This window comes from Mauremys reevesii, linkage group 2, assembly GCF_016161935.1.
Source record: "Mauremys reevesii isolate NIE-2019 linkage group 2, ASM1616193v1, whole genome shotgun sequence".
NCBI classification, from domain to species: domain Eukaryota; kingdom Metazoa; phylum Chordata; order Testudines; family Geoemydidae; genus Mauremys; species Mauremys reevesii.
Genome location: NC_052624.1, coordinates 82,079,416 through 82,093,103, shown reverse-complemented (window position 1 = coordinate 82,093,103; position 13,688 = coordinate 82,079,416). Strand labels below are relative to the sequence as shown.

At 41.0% G+C, this 13,688-nt stretch overlaps 1 protein-coding gene across 10 annotated transcripts in view; it reads left to right on the top strand.

Moving 5' to 3' along the window:
• Positions 1 to 13,688, top strand: part of ULK4 (unc-51 like kinase 4) — a 425,848-nt gene that overhangs the window by 225,258 nt on the left and 186,902 nt on the right. For 4 of the 10 annotated variants that reach the window (XM_039526397.1, XM_039526398.1, XM_039526399.1 and 1 more), the window contains exon 32: positions 7,309 to 7,332. The exons of 4 other annotated variants lie outside the window; for them this stretch is intronic. In XM_039526397.1, the coding sequence (XP_039382331.1) occupies positions 7,309 to 7,332 (24 nt within the window). Of the gene's footprint in view, positions 1 to 7,308; positions 7,333 to 9,526; positions 9,559 to 13,179; positions 13,259 to 13,688 lie in introns of those variants that run through there. 2 more of the 10 variants (XM_039526402.1, XM_039526404.1) reach the window with 2 other exon arrangements.

Genomic DNA, 13,688 nt, shown 5'->3' with positions numbered 1-13,688 from the left:
TTTTTAGAAGGACATACTGTATATAAAAGATCCCTAGCTACAATCTCAGTAGAGTTAATTGTAGAAATCTGTTTCAGATTTAGGAGAAAAGATTTTATGATTCTTTTGTTTCAAAAGATAACCTTTATCTGAAACAATAACCTGTGATGTCTGAGGTCCATTGTGTAGAAATGGGAGAAATTGGAGTCAGTCAGTAATTTAGTTTTCATTTCACAAGTTGATCTAATATGGTCTTAAAATAGTTTCTAAAAAATAGAGAACCTTAACTAGCTGAAAATTGTCTGTATGGCTGTTGGCCCGTGAAAATGTCATAGGTATCTTATACTGCTTGGGTGTGGGAATTAATCACAATTTTAAGGGGAAAATTTTCCTTTTTCAGCATGCTGTGTTTTCCTAAGAGAGGTTTTGTAGTTGCCCGTGTTTCCATTGGGACATTTCCCAAAGGTACCCATGGTTGTGAGGCACCTCACCACTACCTGCCCTTAGTGTGAATCAGTCTTGTCTGTGCCTGCTGTAGATCAGCTCCCTGAAAACAACAGCCTCTGGCAGTACAAGCACAATCTTCCAGGCCTCCGCAGGCCTTTCTGTGTCTGTACAGATGTGATAGGCACATGCTAATACCTAAATGCTCTGGGTATCCCCTGTGGTGTCCAGCCCCATATTCCCTGAACACTCACAGAATTACCAGGACTGCTGTTCCCAACGGAACTGTGCACACCAGCTTGTAAGACTTAACTCAGGACCATTGTTATGCTTAACATCACAGCACTTAAACTTATTCATGTTTTCACAGTAAAAATATTTCTTGTCAAAGAATAGACTCACTATTTCTTGAATAAGGAGATTGGAAGTGAACAGTTAATATAAAACAAAATCATAAAATGCTTTTTAAGCACTTTCAACCAGGTCTGGTTGAGGCCGTTTTTTCAGGAAGCAAAATCGCTGTCGTTTTACATCTCCAGTGAAAGTTGCCAGGATGTCATCTTAGCCTCCCATAGTGGAGCAAAACTTTGATGTATACCCCCAGATAGAAATCTCTCTCCCCTGCCCTCATCCTCCTTGCTGGTGACCAGTACCTTGATACAGACTTTAAAAACATATTTTGAGTGTGTGAGTGTGTGAGAGAGAGATTCCACAATAATATAGATGACCAGTGTGACACTGGCTTTCATTTGAGACTTCACATGACATTCTTTGCAGACCCAAGAGATCCCTGTAATCCCTCTGCACTCCCTTGCCAGTTGGTATTAAGAGTTACTTGGGTTATACCCATATATGGCAATCCTCCTTCCCCCTCTTGCAGTGGACTAGGCTCAGAAATACCCTAGACTTTTAAAGTGGAGCATTTACTTCCCTATCAGACCAAATCTAGTCAACCAGAGAAGATTTTGAGACTCGCATGCAATTGTAGTAAACTTGATCTTTATTTAGCTGGGAGGACAGACAGAGGGAGCAGTTTATGATAGCTATTGTTCTCTGACCTCTTTTTGATGTGAAAGGAAGAAACTAATGCTTGTAATAAACAGCTCTCCCTAGCTGACCTTGGAAAATTACCTGTCAGTTATGGAAGAGCAAGAAAGATTCTAAGGCTTTTAAACTGTTTTGTTTTGTTGTGTGCACGTGAATACATACAGACAGGTCAGTCTGAGTGAGAAAGGAGTTGAGGTTGGATAATTGATTCCTAGTTGTTTGGCAATAGATAAGAGCATAACAATAATAATTTACATATTGCCTTTCATCTAAAGATCTCAAAATTCTGTATAAACATTCAGTAGGTCTCACCATTCCCTGAAAGGTAGATATTATTTTACCCATTTTACAGATGGGTAAATTGACATCTAGAGTTGTTAACTGACTTGTATAGTGTGACATAGAGAGACAGTGAGATAATTGGAAATAGAAACCCAGTCTCCTCATTCCAAGCCTAAACCATGTTACTCTAGGAAACTGTAACTTTGATGTGAAGAACAAAAGAGGAGAGAGAGTTTGTTTGCACCCTGAGCAGTGTCCCAGTTTTCAGCATAAGACCTTTTTTCCTCTTGTGTGATTTGAGATTGTTGACTTTTCTGCTAAATCAATAAACTTCCAGAGTCAGAATCTGCAACTTTGCTTTGCAGAGTTTGAAATACATTGTACTATAAAAATTTGACTTAGCCAATCAGTGTTTGGTACTGTACTACTCCATGTACTTCTGCATTTATCTCCCTGTGTCTGGGACTAATGAGTTTGTCCGCACGGATGAATGGACAGCTCTTCTCCTAGAATTTTGCTCCGATAATAATTATTAATAATTTTTCCTATAGTATTCCCAAGATTGCCCCTTCTCAGGAATAGCTTGCCCCAAACATTCCACTCCTTCTCTATGTCCATCCATCAGGACATGGAATTTTCTGCTCTGTAGGAATAGTTTATTCCCAAAATAGGATGGCAGGGGGAAAACTGCCTGGATTGTGGCACCAGTCTTCCCCATGTCTGAGGTGATGTTGTCATGGCTTTTCTGTGCCAGCTGCCTCTTCGATGGCCTTGGTATATACTGACTTCTCAGCCTCCAGAGAATTAGTGGGGGGCCAGCATGGACCTGTCTTCACACTAAGATCCTTCCTTTACCTTCACCATTTGGGTGCAGTAAGCAAAGAGAGAGTCCTTGGGCACTGGACAACTTTTATGGGGGTGAGGATAGTTAATTCTGTATGTTCACTCAGTTCTTGGCCTCTGTGCTGAAACTGCCATAAAAGGTGGCAATTTGCACTAAATTGACAATACTTGTGAGCATAACTTGTTGTCATGAGCATACATCCACTCAAGTTGGACAGACTACCAATTCCTTTCACACAGGCTAAGCAGCTGTCACTCTGAAACTTTCATTCCCTACTAACCCTGGGTTAGATTTGTTCTGGAGGTCTTGACAGAGCAAGCTCCCATTACCGATCACCTGAGCAATGCAGTCCTCCATACATTTTATACCTAAAGTTTTGATGACTGGAAAAAATTCAGGCACCATGCCACTTCACTGAACTTGAGTATTGTCAAAAATAAACAGAGAAAATATATAGAATGGATGTATTTTCAGAAGGCTGCTGTATTTGATTATTGGTTTTGATTAAACTTAATAGAAAACAAAATCTGTGGGTTATAAATTTTCTGATTTTTTTATAAGTATTAAACATAGAAGAATGTGTGCATACATTCCAGAATTGCAAACGCCTTCTCTGAATACTTTAGGGAAACTGACAAAAAACAGAAATAAGGTGGTGGGTTTTTTTTAATAAAATGAAAATATTACAACAATAAGTAGCTTTAGTAAGAAAACCAGGGTCTGAAGAATTGAGTGTCCAAGGAGAAAGACAAGGTTGGAGATGCATTTGCTGGAAGAAGAACCTAGGATTCTTCCAGAGGAGTCTGAGTATACGTACTTTTCCAAAAGAAGTACTGAGAATGGAATAAATATTAGGTTGTTTCTGCACTATCACTTATGAAGTGTTAGCCAGAACAAATTATAAACATCGGTCTTCTTCGAGCAGTTGCAGATGTGTATGACACTCAGGGGTGTGTGTGCCAGAACCAGAGGCTTTTGCCTAGCAGTACCCATAAATGGGCGGTGCTTGCGCATTGTGGCTGTGGCTCCTCCCCTTGTTATATGAGGCAGCCCTGCCCAGCCCTCCTCCCCCGCCCCACCCCCCAACAGTTCCTTCTCACCGCCTGTGGCTGGAGTTGGAGCTCTGTGTGGTTGTAGTCTCACAACCTCACATTTAGGGCAAGTCTACACTACAAAATTAAGTCAGCCTAAGTTATGTTGACGTACAGCCACTGCAGTAATTGAAGCGGTTTTACACAGCCACACTATGCTCCTTGTGTTGGCTGTGCAGATCCTCACCTGGAGCATTTGCACCGATTTAATTGCTAGTATGTGGGGGATTGTAGGATGGTTTCTGAAAGGCAGCAACAATTGATGTAAGCAACACAGTGTCTGCACTGACACTGCATTGATCTAACTGCATCAACTTAAGCCCTATGACCAGGCCTTAGACTTAGCCTAGTTTATTATATATAGCTAGTTAGTTACATTACAGAGTTAGGTCAATGCAAGTTGCCTTACATCAATCTAACTCTCTGTAAATGTCTATGCTGAAATGCAGCTCCCACCAATGTAACTCACCCACTTCACTGATTTAATAACTCTACCTCCACGAGAGGTGTAGCATTTAAGTCAAGTAGGTAGGTCAATGCAGTGTCAATGTAGACACTGCATTGCTTACATTGACTGCTGCCTTTCAGAAGCTGTCCCACAATGCTGCACACTGACAGTTAAATTGATTCAAGCACTTTTAGTGAGGACATGCACCACTGACACAAGGATCATAGTGTGGGCATGCAAAATCAGTTTAATTACTGCAGTGGCAGTAAGTTGATGTAACTTAAGGTCGACTTAATTTTGTAGTGTAGTCTTGCCCTTAGTGTTAGTAGATGGTGTTCCCTGGTGATGCCCTCACTGGGATATAAACTCTGTCCTTTGTGTGGAGGGGCAATCTCCATATGCTGTGCTTGCTTTGTCTTGGGAAGACCCACCTTAAAGAGCATTGTTCTGTTTGTTCAAGAAGCAGACTTAGAGCACTGGTCCAGTAGTTACTCCGCCCTCTTCGTCCCCGTCTCTTTGGGGGCTGGCTGGCCCATATTTACAATGCTTGGCACTCAATTACGTCTGACAGCTGGGTCCTAGACACTGTCAGTTTGGTCTGTGCAATCCAGTTCCTCTCCACGCCCCTCTTCCACCTCCTTCCCCATCCCTCTTCAGGGTCCCTCCTCAACAGACACTGCTCATTGAGCTGGTCAGTTCTTCGCTAACATTGGGAGCGGTGGAAATAGTTCCACGGTGTATGGTTATGGTGACAGTGTACCTCAGAAAGAAGGGAACCCATATCTTCCTGTATCTAAACAACTGGCTGCTGACGGGCAAATTCAGAGATCAAGTTCTTTCTCATATAGACACTACGCTCAACTGGGTCTCATCCTAAACACTGGGAAGTCAACTTTGGTTCCTGTTCAGAAAATAGAGTTCATTGGGGCCCTGATAGACTGTGTCAGTTCGAGTGTTTTTACTGTCTGACCATTTTCAGGTGATTCACCTCGGTCTGCAGTTTCAGCCTTCCACTACAGTTCAGATGTGCCTGATACTCTTGGGCCACACGTCTCCTTGCACACAGATGGTCCTGCTCACAGGGTTGCATCTTCGACCTTTTCGAATGTGGCTCAGGATAGTTTACCATTTGACTCTCTACCTCTTGGACAGATTAGTCCATCTACCTCCAACTGGTCCTGGATTCCCTGCAGTGGTGGATGCTTCTGGAAATTATATCCCAGGGCATTCAATTTGTCCAGCCCCTACCAATCAGGTCTGTTGTCAGCAATGCCTCCATGATGGGCTGGGGAACACATCTGGGGTTGCTGAAAGTTCAAGGTCTGTTGTCAGTGCAGGAGGCCTCAGTGAAGATCAATGAGCTGGAACTTTGGGCCATCAACAATGCCTGTCACACCTTCCTGAATCATATTTGTGCTCAGTGTTTTGCACACTTATGGATAATACCACCACGATATATTATGTGACAGGAAAAGGGGAGCGCACTCCAGGGTGCTCTGCCAAGAGGCAGTCAGGTTGTGTCAGTTCGGCATTGAGGAACATATCACTCCAAGAGCCAATCACTGAATCATCTCATGGACATCAGCAGAAATTATTCCCTGAGTCATGAGTGGTCCCTTCAGACAAATACCCTGCAGGTCATCTTTGCAGCTTGGAGCATTCTGACATTCAACCTGTTTGCTACAAGGGACAACAGAAAATGCCTTCTGCTCTGCTCTCTAGAGGGTCTCCGTCTGGGCTCCCTTCTATCTCAGCTGGCAGCTAGCTCTTCTGTACACTTTTCCTCTGATCCTGATCATTCCACAGGTCATTCTCAAGCTGAAAGTGGGTCAGACCAAGCTCATCCTCATTGTCCCAGCCTGTCCAAGGCCATGTTGGTTCTCTGACCTTGTGCTGTGGATTCAGCTTCCCATAACCCTTCCTCTCCATCCTGACTTCCTCACGCAGAATCACAATCATCCCAATCGTCACAAGCAGTCTCTTCACAGATGATCTGTAAACATCCTGTATTAAGACTGCATATGAAATAACTTCAACTATGTCTCCTCAGTGGGTGCAAGCTCATTCTGCGAGAGTTCAAGCTACATCAATAGCGTTCCTCAGTGACGTGTCAATATTGGACCTATTCCACGACCCACCCTTTGTCCCTGCTGCACTGGAATCTAGTCTTTCGGCATTCAGTGTGAAGGAACTTGAGGGAGGTCGAGGAGGCACTGCCTCATATAGCCAAGAGCGGTGAGCTATGAGCACGAGGCATGAGCGCTCTCTCTTCTGGGTACTACTAGGCAAAATTCTCCAGCTCCAGGTAGGTGGGTGCGCGCACATTTAAGTGGAATACACATCCTCCTCATATCTTGAAGAACCATAATTACAGTAAGCAACAGTTTCTTTTCCAAGTTAGAATTGAGGAACATTCATTAAGCTTTTCTGGGGGGAAGCTCGCACTGCAGCAGCCCCTGCTATTCCTGTGTTATGGAGATTTAGATGATGACTATAGTTTTAAGAGCTTCTCATCCAGAGTCTTTTAGGAGTGCTAAATTCTCCCCCAAAAAATTTAAAAGAAAAATGGTTACAGAAGAAACCGTCTCGATTGTATAACAGAAAAAATATTGTACACAAAGAGATATTGATGATAATAGTGTACCCAGAAAAATGCAGGATTTTGTTCCATTAATAAAATATATAGAAAACTACAATAAATAATTGGTTTGGTTTGGTTTTTTAAAAAACCCTCAAATCGTAAATGCACAAATGTATGTGAGCAGGAAGATTTTAAACTTCAATAGGGATGTAAATGGTGATGTAAAGTTAATGAGTATGTAAGTTGGTATATCAAATTCTGAGGGGGGATAGACAGGCTTGTAATGGGAAAAGAAACCAAATAGAGGGAGTAAGATAAAGCACATCTCCCATGGCATTATCTTACCATCTTACACCCTCCTGTTGGTAGCATTTTCTGCTAAATTCTTACCCTTCCATACCCCTATCTTACCTTTATACCATATGAAACTAATGAATGTGACCTACTATCTGAAATTCAATATCAGTATGTTATGTGAATAAAGTATATTTTGTACACATTAGCAGAATACTGTTAGAAGGCATAAATAGTGGTATTGGAAATATGTTTTACCTCCACATATCTAAAATGTATATTAACATTTCCATTTTAGAACTACTGCCAACATTTTGCTAAGGTAACTTGTAACAGGGTCGTACTCACCCCTGCCGCGCCTCCTGCTGGTCGGTCCCGAATCCGGTCCGGGGCCCGAGCGCGCTCGCAGCTGGGGCCCCCGCTCTGTCCTCTTCTCCCCCGCCCGCCCCCCCCCTGCCCGGTGCCCGCTATCTATTCCTCCCCTCCCTCCCCAGGGAACCCCCCCTACCCCTTGCCTCCTTAGTCAGTGGTCACTACTGTCATCATGCCCCCACCCCCACCCAGGGGCAGACTGCAGCCATCAGCATCACAGGCAAGGGGGGGGGGGTTGGACCTGCTCTACCCCTCCTACCCCTAGCTGCCTCTCTGCAACCCCTCACCCTGTGCCCGTTTGGGCCGCCAGCTTTCCTGGGCTGGCTGGAGCCTCTCAGCCTCTCAGCCAGCCCTGCTTCCAGCCCCACACTTCCTCTAGGTATCTGGTCTCAGCCTCTCTCTCTCTGAGAGACTCTCTCTCTCTGAGAGAGAGAGACTCTCCTGAAGCCCTGTTCCCTGCCTCTTAGGCCCCCCCTCCAGTTTGGGCGTGGCCCCAGCCAGCAGCCCTTTCCCCACTCACACTCCACTGTCAGGCCACTTTAACCCCTTAACCCCCATAACTATATCAATAGAGTCGTTGTGTATGTTTTCTAGTCCAGCTTCCTTTCTTGAGTAGCTCTTATTACATCCATTGGGGGAGAAAAATCAATCAGAATAAAAGATGGTTAATAAAAACTCCACAGGTCACAAATGCATTATGTGGCCTTCATTTTAGGCTATGTGAATCCAAACCATTGCATATAACATTAATTCTATAAAATCTGGAGAATTTGGATTTTTCTGTAGATAAATTTCAATACTAAAACCTAATGATGCTGGTGATTAAGAGTTCTGTGCTATTCTCTTTTTAAAGCCAGTCAATCAATTGTGTAGTTACCCTATTAGAAACTGAAGTACAAGTTTTAACACTGCTAGCCTCACAGACTTCAACTTGTGCTGTAAAACAGTTTCTATACAGTTCTATATTTTAAATATCAGTGCTCATGTAAAATGTATGGTGGTGTAGTTGAACTTTATGCATGTTCTTGTAATGAAGATGTCTTTGTAATGAGACTGAAAAAGTTAACTGGCCAAATTGTCATTTACAAATACAGTGTTGTCTAGTACAGGCAACTATAGCATAATGTCTAAACTGGGCAATCTCATTTTGTCTTAATTTAGCTAAAATTATTTTGCATACTATTCTCAACATGTACTAAGAGAATCCCAAAATTAGTTGATATATTTCAAAGCTTGTCTGATATTTGTAGTTTACTTTTGATATCCAAATTATTAAAGCTATCTCTGAATACTGATTTAGATAGGTGTTTTAGTCTAGATTTTTAATCTATCAGCTATGTATAACTCCAGATTTTCATCAATAATTCTTCTTCATTTTGTAGAATTTCTCAAAAACAATCATTAGAAAGCAGATGAGAAATTAATGAATTAAAGCAATTGTTGAACATATTTCTATTCGTAGTCACATGTATACCTTTTAGTTTTAATTTATAATTTTGTCTCTGAGTTTGAACTTTTAAATGTTCATATTTGTTTTGGTGGAGTTATTCTTCGGTTACATATTAAAATATTAAACTAATTAAATCCTTGGAAGATTTAAGCATAGTTTAATCCTAGTTTAATCCTAAAATTAATGGAACACATACAGCAGAAAGACTTCAAAAGATTTTTGTTTCAAATCCTACAAAGTATGATTATATTCAGTCACTTCACTTTTTAAAATGGGAGGGTCAGGTTACAAGACCAGTTTTGGATCCTGATCCTTCAAAGGGATCCTTGAGAAAGAACCCTTTTGAAATCAGTGGGACTCCACATGGGAATATAGGCTAGTATATGCTTGCAGATCCCTTTGCAGATCCCTATGTCTTTAAAAATCACACTAATTTTAGCCAGCAACTTCAGTTTATAAATAACAGTATTTAAAATATAATATGTAAAACCATTAAGGTGAGTGAGTAACTATAGCATTTTCATTTCCTTACCTGATTTAATCATTGATGATCGTCTTAACAAGGACTACTCATTGATCATGTCTTTTAATTGACTATGAAGTGCCTGTAGTATTGCCTGAAAACCTTACCCTTTTGGCAGGTGATGATCCTTCTGAAATATGTTAAATATGTTTTGCTCACATTCTGTTGTAGGTGGTTTATTACCCTGTCTGGATATAAAGGAGGTAGGAGCAGCTCTTTGGAGAGTTTAGGATGTGAGTTATGTGGGCTTATACGCATGGGAAAGTTTTACCCATTATATCAATATAGTTATACTGGTATTCCCCATCATATGAAGAGTCTTATTACAGTATAGATGAATGGCTTTATTTGGTTAGCTTAAACCCCATCCCAAACAGCATAAGCCAAACCCGAAAAGAAACAACTCTTGTACCAGAATAAGTCCACACACGCAGTTATACCTAGAGTCATGCAAACCTGCAGATATACGCATCTCCGGACCATGTTTGCTGATCAGATGCGAATACAAATTTTGTATCTGCGCAGGGCTCTAATTATACCAGTATAACTATATTGTTTTAAATTCACACTTTGGGTTATACCACAAAACACTTTCTCATGTAAGTATGACCTCAGAGCAGAACTCTGAGAGTAGCCAAGTTTGGGAAGAAGGCTGGGGCTGGATTTTGGTTCATTTTGCATTTCTTTTGTAAACAGTACCAAACTACAGGAAGTGGGTAAGTTCAGAGCTGCCACAACTTGTGTTTGAAGCAGATTGAGGAAGCATCCTGTTCACATTTGGTGTCAGATGTCATGTCTTTTTATTCTGTTAAGCCTCGTTGAATCACAGAAATGTAGGACTGGAAGGGGACCTTGATAGGTCATCTAGTCTAGTCCCCTGCACTGAGGCAGGATTAAGTATTATTTAGATCATCCTCGACAGGTGTTTGTCTAACTTGTTCTTGTTCTCCATTTGAGGCCTTATCAGTGCTCAGTGGGGCGGAAGAATTACTTCTTGTGTCTTGCTTACATGGGATGACCAGATAGCAACTGTGAAAAAATGGGACAGAGGGTGGGGGGATAATAGGCGCCTATATAAGAAAAAGTCCCAAAAAAGTACTCTCCCTTTAAAAATGGGACATCTGGTCACTCTGTGCTTACAACACTCCAGCTAATGTATCCCAGAATGATGCTCACTTTTTTTTTTCCCAACAGTTTTTTTTCCCTCCAACAGGGTGGGGGAGGGATAGCTCAGTGGTTTGAGCATTGGCCTGCTAAACCCAGGGTTGTGAGTTCAATCCTTGAGTGGGCCACTTAGGGATCTGGGGCAAAAATTGGTCCTGCTAGTGAAGGCAGGGGGCTGGACTCAATGACCTTTCAAGGTCCCTTCCAGTTCTAGGAGATTGGTATATCTCCAATTGTTATTTTATTTTTTACATTGCTGATTCTTATTTAGTTTGTGATCCACTATAACCCTGAGATCCTTTTCTGCAGTGCTCCTTCCTAGACAGTCATTTCCTATTTTGTATTTATGGAGTTGATTATTCCTTCCTAAATTGTAAAATTTGGAATTTGTCCTTATTGAATTTTGTCTTACATATTTTAGATCATGTCAAGATCATTTTGAATTCTAATCCTGTCCTCCAAAGCACTTGCAATCCTTCCCATTTTTATGTCATCCACAGACTTTATAAATGTAGTTTCTGTGCAATTATCCAAATAATTTGTGAAGATATTGAATAGAAACGGACCTAGTACAGATCCCTGCAGAACCCCATTCAATATACCCTTCCAGCTTGAGTGTGAACCATTGATAACTACTCTTTGAGTACACTTTTCCAACCAGTTGTGCACCCACTTTATAGTAGGTTCATTTCTGTAGGCTTTATTTCTCTAATTGCTTATGAGAAGGTCATGTGAGACAGTATCAAAAGCCTTACAAAAGTCAAGATATATCGTGACTACTTTCCTCCATCCACAAAGCTTGTTACCCTGTCCAAAAAGAATATTAGGTTGGTTTGACATGATTTGTTCTTGACGAATCCAAATTGACTGTTAGTTAACACCTTATTTTTGTCTATGTGCTTACAAATTGATCATTTGATTATTTGCTCCATTATCTTTCTGAGCACTGAAGATAACCTGGATTGACTATAATTCCCTTGGTTGTCCTTATTCCCCTTTTTATAGACCGACAGTTTAGGCTATATGTTTGCCTTTTTACAATCCTCTGAGATCAATCTCATCCTCCATGAGTTCTCAAAGATCATCGCTAATGGCTCAGAGATCCGTTCAGCCAGTTCCTTAAGTATTCTAGGATGTATTTGGTCAGGCCTTGCCAACTTGAGACATCTGACTTGTCTAAGTCATTCTTAACTTGTTCTGGACTTATTTTAGCCTCAGATCCTATCCCATTTACACTGATGTTCACTATGATAGTCATCTGATCACTGCCTACCTTTTTGGTGAAAACTAAAAAAAAAAAAAAAAAAAAAAAGGGCAGTTAACACATCAGAAATTGCTCTGTTTTCTGTTGCTGTCTTTCCCTTCTCTTTGTCTAATGGGCCTTTCCTGTCCTTGGTCATCCTCTTGCTTCTAATGTATTTGTAAAATGTTTTCTTGTTACCCTTATGTCCCTAGCTAGTTTGGCCTCATTTTGTACCTTGGCCTTGTTAATTTTGTCCTTACATGTTTGTGTTGTTTTTTTATACTCATCCATCATAATTTGACCTCCACTTTTCTATGACTCTTTTTTTGGTTTCAGGTCATTGGAGATCTACAGTACTAGTTAAGCCAAGGTGGTCTCTTACCATATTCCTGTCTTTCCTGCACATTGGTATCGTTTGCTCTTTTGCCCTAATAATGTCTCCTTAAAAAACTGCCGACTCTCCTGAACTCCTTTTTTCCCATGAGATTTTATCTACCAATTCTCTGAGTTAGCTGAAATCTGCCTCCTTGAAATCCATTGTCTTTTTTTTTCTGCTATTTTTCCTCCTACCATTCCTTCAAAACTTGAACTCTTATCATTTCATGATCATTTTTACCCAAGCTGCCTTCCACCTTCAAATTCCCAACCAGTTCCTCCCTATATGTCAGAATCAAATCTAGAACTGCCTCCAGTTTTCTCCAGTGTATTCCAAGAATTTGTTGGCTAATCTGCACCCTGCTGCATTATTTCCCAACAGATGTTTGGGAAGTTGAAGTCCCCCATCAAGTCCTGTGCTTTGGATGATTTTGTTAGTTGTTTTTAAAAAGCCTCATCCACCTCTTCTTCCTTTTAGGTGGTCTATAGTAGACCCCCTCCAATGACACCATCCTTGTTTTTTACCCCTTTTATTCTTACCCAGAGATTTTCAACAGGTCAGCCTGCAACTTCTATCTTAACCTCAGAGCAAGTGTATACACCTTTGATATACAAGGCAACACCTTCTCCTTTTTGTCCCTGCCTCTCCTTCCTGAACAAGATATATCCTTCTTCACCAATATTCCAGTCATGTGAATTTTCCTACAAAGTCTCTGTGTTGCCAGTTATGATGTAATTATGATTATTCACTAGTATTTCTAGTTCTTCCTGTTTGTTCCCCATACTTCTTTCTTTAGTGTACAGACATATAAGATTTTCATTAGATTTCCTCTCTATATTCTCTTTTGTCTCTCCTTTGCAAAAGTGATGTATAAAAAGAAAAGTATTGGTGAGAAGATTAAAAAATGGGACAGAGTCTTATCAGTTCTTCCACTCCACTTAACCTCTGTTTTCCACATGGAGCAGACAATTAGCTATTTTCTTGAGGGAAGGAGTTGGAAAACAGGACTGGTGCGATAGTTATTTCCTCTTTTTTCCCCAGGAGCCAATAGAGGACCAGAAGGAGACTGTGGCTGGTGGATCCTAATCAGAAGTTAATGCAAGAGATAAGACTTTAAAAGTTCATCTCCCTCCCCAAGCCTCCCAGGCTGACTGTGTATCTCTTGAGGCCACCAGGTATCTGCCACTCAGGACACCTTTGGGTGTTTGCAGGGCGGCAGGTGCTTGTCCTTGGTCCATACAGTGAGCTGTAGATGATCCAGGAATGATATTTGAAGTAGTAGATCTTCTATGTTCAGAAGGAAGCATAATGTTCTGCTGCCACTCTATTGCACTGGCAGATGCAATATAGAATGCTGATGCATATAGAATACGCCAATGACATAAGCACTAAAACTTCTCACTAGAAAATTAGTGATTGTTCCTTAACTTAGCTTCAGCGTCTAATTTTTAAAAACTAGTATGACTGAGAACAACTAATGCAACCCATGTTTTAAAAACAGGGAATTGACTTTTGTTTGAACAGCTTTATATGTGATATTTTCCACTTGT